Consider the following 8363-nt stretch of genomic DNA (forward strand, 5'->3'; position numbering starts at 1 on the left):
AAAACTTGCTTCAGCTAATACAGCACTTCTATATACTTTTAGGAAATTTGAAGGTTCAAATCCAACTCTTTTCTTAGGAGAAAGTGCATGCTCTATTCTCTGAAAAAAAAAACCATCTGTCTGCCGGCATCACACGCGTTTGTCAAAACGAAATGTCAGTAATTCTGCATCGAAGAAATGGTATCTCAGCGATATACTTACAATTCAAAACATCACTTCTCGCTTAACGCTGTGCAACTTCATCGTGCCTTTGGGGATTTCTACGTAAAATTACTCGTTTGAACCCTTCTTTAAAATTAGTGCTGCGAGAAGCGTAGATAAAAGGGTTGAAACATAAACTTACAGAGAATATAAAATCAGCCACAGACGTAAGTTGACCATAAAACCTAACGTCTGTCGTTCCATCTCCTGCTGGAATGATTACGTATGAAGCTAGAGTTGGTGTATTACCGATAAAAAATCCAATGGTTACTAATATAAACGTGATAACAAGTTTCTTCTTCTCAGATCTCCTTTCTCCATCTGTTTCTGCACACACCGTGTGGGTGAAGTAAAGTCCCCTTATCAAAGATCCGTAGCAGTACATTGTGATCGCCAGTAGAAGAAAACATACAACTACATTTAAGATCACACAAGCTTTGCTACCTTGGTTCAGGTATAAAGTCCAGGGACCAATACATGTCTCATAAGTTTCACTCCATTCTTTAAAGAAAGTTTCTGGAAGACATATAAGAATACTTGCGACCCAAATGCAAGCGATCGCCTTCTTAACGTTGTCGTCTCTTAAGCGCAGTCCGGTTCTATAAGGCTTTAATAAAGCGTGATATCTTTCCACCGCTAGTACAGCTATAGTAAAGCAGGAAGCCATTATACAGAGTTCAACGAGCACAACTAACTTGCAAATGAATTTCCAAACTTCAAAGAAATACAACGGCCGCAACAAAATGGAAATAATATCACTGGCGGCTATGCTCACCAGAAGATAATTTGTCGGCGTGTGCATCTCCCGTGTTTTGTGAACAATTCGTACTACCAACACATTTCCGATGAATCCAATGACAAGGAACGGGATGCTCGAAAAGAATAAGGTATATTCCAGGTTAAAAATTTTATCCATATTGCATCGCGTTGTTTTGAAACGTTCTAGCTTTGTCTTAAGGAGTTTATTTTGGGATTGAAGATTGCAGTTAATTGTTTCTACAAACCCTTTTTATGAAAAAATACAACTTAGATCAAACTTTAACAAGTTTCCTGTAATGCATGCAGATTAATTATTCTATACTCAACAAATATAACTATTTTAATATCACATTGCAGGTGCCGTATTCAACAAAGCCCTAATACACTCGTTAATAGCAGTGCTGACCGCATTTACGTGTTACAGCTGTAGTTCCTAATAGGCTACTAACTTCGATAAACTGAGTTATGACTTTCATATCCTAAGTCCTTTCAGCTCTCTCTAATTGCCAGCTGGTCTTCTATTTAGCATAATTCCATGACTCGTTAGGATAACTGATATGTGTTTTATAGAAAAATAATCGACCAGGGTAAATTATCAACCTTGAGATCGAGTAACATTAGGGCCGTTTATACGACAGAAAATAAGCCGCGGCTTACGTAAGACGCGAACCCCCCGTATAAATGGTACAAAATCTATGTTCACGGCTTATTCAGCCCAAGGCCAGCTCAGGCCGCGGCTTATCCTGGCCGAGGGGTTTTGGGATGGGCTTATCCAAGCCGCGGCTTACCTTGGACGTGAAAGCGTTCGTATAAATGCACTCAAACGTTGTCCGCGGCTTGCTGAAGCCGTGAACGACTGCTGCGCATGCTCTGTTTTCAATTATATCCCAGACCTTCACGGCCAAGAGACGCGCGTTGCAATGGCGGGAAAATGAGTTTTGTTTACATTTACACCGTGGAAAATGGCGGATAGAGATTCATGTAAAAAAAGAAATGTGTGGAGTCCCCCAAAAGAAAAACAAATCCTGCTCATAGAGCGGTTTTCATTTGAGTGTCGAAAAGTAATTGGTTTTGCACTTTCTACACGATGCGATTGGCTTAAAAGATTCGCGCTACCTTTTCATCCAATCAGAAGTAAAACCAAAGCCAATTGTGACGCGCTCGCATGCATTTTCCCGCGCTTTGCGTCAGCCACATGTAATTACTTCGTGTTTTGATTGGTTCAATGTATTGTCTGTGTCCTATGTGATTGGCCAGAGTAATTACTTTGGTTTTGGTTTTACGACACTCAAACGAAAACCACTCTATGCAGCGAGCTTGAGATTGCGGGGCAGCTCGATGTCTGTGCTACCTCGGCAAGCGTAAGTTTGCCGATTTTGATTTTAAATCTACGCTTATTAAAAGTACAACCTGGCGGCGAACTAAGCCGTGAACCATTTATATGAGCAGTTCGCGTCTAATATAAGCCGTACTCGTATAAATGGTTCCTTTCGCGTCTTATGTGAGCCGCGGCCAGAGTAAGCCGCGGCTTATTTTCTCTCGTATAAACGGCCCTATTGTTTAGTTGGTTTTTACTGTCACGCCATCAAAATTAAAAATGAAAACCTTTAAATACAGAAAGCCTAGAATCTGGCAAATGAAAGAAGATTAATATGCAAAAAGCCTTGCCAAGAATCAGGTCTGTGCAATATTTCATATGCGAGATATTCGGAAAAACGTTTTACCCAAAAGTAAAGCTTTGAATAGAGACGCCATGTTTGTGTCAATCAAGGGGCCTAAATTACTCAGTAAGATTTAAATGATTATCGTTCTTTGAATATACGTCTTTTGCGCAAATGCACCATGCAAACATGAAGAATATATCCTTGAAACTATTCCAGAATGAGCACGATTCAGTCAAGGACGCCTGAAAAAAAGGCCAAAAAACATGTAACGTCCGTCCAAAAAATCGACCCAGCAAAGGAGAGAAATGAGGGGCAAGAAAAGCGAAAGAAGAGGGAAGGAGAGAAGCGAAAAGTAAAAGTCAACACTGTTGTGTTGTCAAAGCTTTCTGTACGAAAACACTATTTCGTAAAAACGGCGAAAAATTTTTAATTTTTATTTAATGACGAAAACAGCTGAGAGAAGCAGTTAGTTATTCAGTCGAGAAGGAATTTCGTTCTGTGTTGTCGATTTCCAGCAAAACAGCATTCGTTTAAGGCCTTCTCGGAATTTTTTTCCACGAAATTCATAAATGATACGAAACGGCAAACAAGAAATAAATCCGCTATGCTTAGAAAGTCTTCGTTTCTATCACTTCCTGTTACTTTAAATGCCCAAAAATACAACAGATATGGCGTGTTACCCACTAAAAACCCTCTAGTAGCCAAGATCAGAGTGATAGAAAGTTTCCTTTTCTCTGATGTCGTCTCTCTGTCGGTTTCTGGGTACACTATTTTACTTAAGCAAAGTCCTCTAATCACTGCTCATCATTTCTCATTCTTATGCAAAATTCGTACCACCAAAAGAAGATTTCCGATCAATCCGATGACAAGTAACGGGATTCCCGCTAATGGAAGATTAACGATGTCGGTCATGCTTCAATCCGTAGTTGATCAATAAGACAAAGTTGGCAGACCAACTTTAAATAGCTTAGCTTACTTGATGCTTTGTGTTTGTTAAGGGTAGATCACTGATTGACTTTTGCATTCATTAAGGCTGGTAATTGATGCTATACCAGATGATATGTGACGTTTTTCGTGAAAATTCGCAATGTTCTGTGGAGTGATTAACACAATCAGCGGTTTCTTAAGCAAGGTTAAAAAATATCGAGCACTCGTTTAAAGATGCGGATAGGCAGTGACCCCCCGACTGAAAATTCCAATGTTTTTAGTCGGGTGGCAGACGCCACCAAAAGCCTCATAAGAAAAGGTTTGAAATTGAAATGTGGTGAATTTTTACCCTCTAAATAATAATTGGTATGTGGTGGTAAACGTTTTAAATTAAGCGGAGGGTCTCTTATTTTGGGCCCAAATACCACAGGATACCCAAGTCTGATTTCTCTGGAAAATATTTACAGTATCTACTTAGAAATACCAAGGAACCCTTGAAATCTTGCAAAAATCACAATTTTTTTGTTATTTTTTGAATGTAGGCAAGTTTGGCACTCTCAGGACACAATTTATAGATTAATTCAAGCCTAAAAGCGCGGTTCCCATTTAATTGCTTATAATAAAACCTTAAGCAATTAGCAAGAAATCCCCAAGTCTACAGTATAATATTAGGATCCCTCTATTCACCTTTTGAGGGAAGAGTTGATTAATAATTGAAGAAAAAAATATAGATATCCCGCTAAGAGACCGAAAATGTAAATCTCTTCCATCGAGCTAAGAAAAAAATACTTTTGAATCAAGTTTGATTACACTAGTAGGCTGAAATCAGTAGATCCAAACAACATCACTGAAAACCGCACACCACCCTCGGAGTGTGTATCTCCCGTTTTTTGTGAACAATTCGTATTACCAACACATTTCCGATTAATCCAATGACAAGGAACGGGATGCTTGAAAGGACTCTTAAGGTATCTTCCAGGTTGTAGTTTTCATCGTTCACATTTCTCGCCTAGTATTGAAGCATTCCAGCCTTAGTCTTATTAAATTGATGAAGTATATTTTGGGTTTGAAAACTGCAGTTATTTGTGGCTGTACAAAGTCTTTTTTTATAAAGAAAATCCAACTTAAATCCAGTTTTAACTAGTTTCAGATAATTTATGAGGATAAATTATTCTATACTCAGCAAATCAGTATATTGCAGTCATCACACTGCATGCACCAGAATGTTTTTTTTTTACGGTTCCCTAATAGGCTACTTTATAATTTCTTTGATGAAAGTTTTGACTGTCACATCCAGATCTAGATTCGGTTTAAATGGCATAGCTCTCGATTTGAAAATTATTTCAAAGATAACAGTCAGAAATACAAGAAAGGAAATACATTTTATAGAAAAGAGGAAAAAGTACTTGCTGCTTTTCCGTTGTTCTTCTATTTCGCATTTTTGATAAGTTAGGATAATTGATATGCGTCATCACAATACACCTTACCGCTGTCGAGATCGATGTCACATTATTAAATGTTAGGCGCCTTTTCGAGTTCCTGCTGCGAAAACAAATTATTCTTAGATACAAAGAATTGTTTTTCTTAGAATGGGATTTTTTTTCTGTCGTAAATGCACCACACGAGTAGAAAAAAATAGACATTGCCACAGGGCGAAAACACAGATATCCGTAAACTTAAACATGGCGGAAACAGGCGACTCCGTTGCGAAAACACAGCGGCTACCTTCTTTTTCCGTTAGCGTATACTTTACGGTTTTTCATGTTTCCGTCGCTACGTTCACAACCGAATCGGAGCACTTTTTAACATGTCTCTAACAGATTTCCGTTTCAGGAATCACGTATTTCCACAATCGTTATCGTGTCTTTATGTTGAGGAAACGTGGAATTCCGTACCGGAAACCTTTTTTTTGTTCCCTCTTCCAGCAGAAACGTGAAGATACGGTCCGGCTGCAGCTTGTCTGTAACCAAGTTTTTCAGTTGGAATTTTTCTTAGTTGTTTCATAAAATTATCCTTTGAGTATTTTTTGGGGTCAATTTACATGTAATGAAGACTTATACCTTTTAGTAAAATCAAACTAGTGGTCTCTTATCAATGCTGCGTTCTGATTGGTTGAGCTACTACTAGGCTATATATTATAGCGCCCTAGTAGCGTAAAGCGCCGGCTTTGAAAACCAAAACAATGGTAGCTGAATCCCGTTTTGCTAGCTTAAGTTGTTTTGTCTCGATATTTTTGACCAACTGGTTGGATTTTACTAAAACAATTATTCCTCTCGCCCTCATGGCCTCTAAGTCAATAGCCTATTCTGCCTTCGGCCTCGTGGACTATTGACTCAGAGCCTATTCGGGCTCGAGGATTAATTTTATGTATTCATGTATAAAGATTGTATTCTAGTTAGGCGAAGCTAAATAAATATAATTGTTAAATACACGTGAGGCAAATATATACCGGCATAAAAATCCATCTTTTTTGCATTTATTTCCATTTCCTGTACATAGACGCGTATCAAACAATGCTCATAATTTATGGTCCTATCTCATACGAAGAAGTTGCAAAGCGAATATAATTGTAGCGTGCTTAGAGAGTATAAAATAGGTACGAAGATTCAAATGCAAATAATACATTAACAAAAAATGTATGGCTAAGTTCCTTATTTTTACATGTTCTTTTGGCTTGGTTCAGTTTAATGTGTATTTGCCTACGCTGTTGTAAACCTTTTTCTCGGCAATTTCGATTCCCCCCCCCCCCCCCCCCCCCCGCAAGACCTTCCTTTCAACTGTAAATCTTACAAAATCGTAGCTTTTTTTTTGAAGGCGAGCTACGAGTCCCGCAGTACAAGGCGAGGTGAAAGTATAGGCGTATTCATCGTGACGTCATTGTTTACATTTTGGCTCATTAGCATACCAGTTAACCCAAAGAAGATGTAGCCGCATATACCAATTAGGTTCAAAAATTAAAAGAGCTGGTTATTTTATGCAGTTTGTGAAAGTTTCAGCTCTTTGCAATCAGTAGCAAAGAAAATAGCAGCAATTAAAAACTGCAAAATTACTGGGTGGCAAAACGTAAATGAGCTCATACATTCTTTAGAAATTTTTGTGTTTTTCAAAGAGAATTTCCCCGAAACTATTTGGTATTTCGGGCTCAAACTTTCAAAGATAACTGAAATTGTTCTGCTCTTTTAATATTCAGAAATTTCATTTTATTAGCTTCATCAGACAATGATGAGCCTATGTTAATGAGGCAAAAAATTTAAACAAGGATTCGCCTGTAAAACGCTATGTTCCCGGTAATTTCTGAAATATATTCTCATTCCTGGACCAGCTTACTTTCAATCTTCCTTTTCTTCATCTTTCCTGATTTTCCCTACTCCTTTCCCCATAGGCCATTGTTTTCTCGTTTAACCTCTGATTTATCAGTTACGAAATACAAACGAAAGACACACCAAAAAGAGAAACCACCTGCTAAGCAGGGTAAGGTAGAAATTTAAGCGGGCTACGATTGTCTCCCGTAACTGGGAATGTTCTTGGTCACCCGCTAAATGTTTTAACCGGAAATCAAGACATCTGCCTGCATCGCAGTTTATTATAGCGAAAAACCGGTAATTCCAAAACGACGAAATGGTACCTCATTGGTCAACAATCGATACAGTATACACTGTATAACCTTTGTTTAACTAAGCTGAGCAACTCTCATCGTGTCTTTGGGGATTTCTACATAAAATTACTTGTTTGAACCCTTCTTTAAAGTTAGTGCTGCGAGAAGCGTAGATAAAAGGGTTGAAACATAAACTTACAACGAATACAAAATCCACTACAGCCGTAAGTTGACCGTAAAAACTAACATCTATCTCTTCATCTCCTGATGGAATGATCACGTATGAAACTAGGGTTAGTGTATAACCTATAAAAAATCCAATAGTTACCAACACGAACGTGATAGCAAGTTTCTTCTCAGGACTCCTTTCTCCACCTGTGTCTGGACAGACTGTGTTGGCGAAGTAAAGTCCCCTTATCAAGGAACAATAGCAGTATACTATAATAACTATTTGAATAAAAGATATAACTACATCTAAAATCACACAAGCTTTGCTACCTCGATTCAAGTATAAAGTCCATAGACCGATACATGTCTCATAAGTTTCGCTCCATTCTTTGAAAAAGGTCGCTGGGAGGCATAAAAGAAAACTTGCAATCCAAATGCAAGCGATTGCCTTCTTGACGTTGTCTTCTCTTAAGCACAGTCCATTTCTTAACGGCTTCAATATGGCGTGATATCTCTCGACCGCTAGAACAGTCATAGTAAAAGAGGAAACTAGTATACAGACTTCAATGAGCTCTGCTAACTTGGAAACGACTTTCCAGAATTCGTAGAACTGCAAAGGCCACAACAAAATGGCGATGACATCACTGACGGCCATGCTAACCAGAAGATAATTTGTTGGCGTGTGCATCTCCCGTAGTTTGTAAACAATTCGTATTATTGATACATTTCCCATTAATCCAATGACTAAGAACGGAATTCTTGAGTAGAAAAAAGTATATTCCAGGTTATAGTTTTCATCCATATTGTGTCCCTATATAAAGTGAGGTTTTAGCTTGAGGGGGTGTTTTTTAAGTTTGAAGAATTGCCTAACAGTGTCTCAATATTACACTCCATTTACCGTATTTATTCATAACATCCCTTAACTACAGTGTACACCTGTTTTATGAGTGCAATATCGTAGGCATGCTGAGTAATCTGCAGTTATAAACTTAGTGTAATTGATAGTTCTGAATAGGCCACTCGATATTTTTTCAATGGCACCTGTTTGT

At 38.2% G+C, this 8363-nt stretch overlaps 2 protein-coding genes across 2 annotated transcripts; both read right to left on the reverse strand.

Moving 5' to 3' along the window:
• Positions 1-223: 223 nt before the first annotated feature.
• LOC140938014 (somatostatin receptor type 5-like) lies at positions 224-1117 on the reverse strand. Its single transcript, XM_073387564.1, has one exon. The coding sequence runs from the start codon at positions 1115-1117 to the stop codon at positions 224-226; it is 894 nt and encodes a 297-aa protein (XP_073243665.1).
• Positions 1118-7225: 6108 nt separating this feature from the next.
• Positions 7226-8116, reverse strand: LOC140938015 (somatostatin receptor type 5-like). The gene has a single exon (XM_073387565.1). The coding sequence runs from the start codon at positions 8114-8116 to the stop codon at positions 7226-7228; it is 891 nt and encodes a 296-aa protein (XP_073243666.1).
• Between the last annotated feature and the right edge of the window lie 247 nt (positions 8117-8363).

Source organism: Porites lutea, chromosome 5 (genome assembly GCF_958299795.1).
Source record: "Porites lutea chromosome 5, jaPorLute2.1, whole genome shotgun sequence".
Classification (NCBI taxonomy): Eukaryota; Metazoa; Cnidaria; class Anthozoa; order Scleractinia; family Poritidae; genus Porites; species Porites lutea.

Excerpts from the sequence above, each read along its gene's own strand:
- LOC140938015 (XM_073387565.1), bottom strand. The coding sequence starts at position 8,116 with ATGGATGAAAACTATAACCTGGAATATACTTTTTTCTACTCAAGAATT.
- LOC140938014 (XM_073387564.1), bottom strand. The coding sequence starts at position 1,117 with ATGGATAAAATTTTTAACCTGGAATATACCTTATTCTTTTCGAGCATC.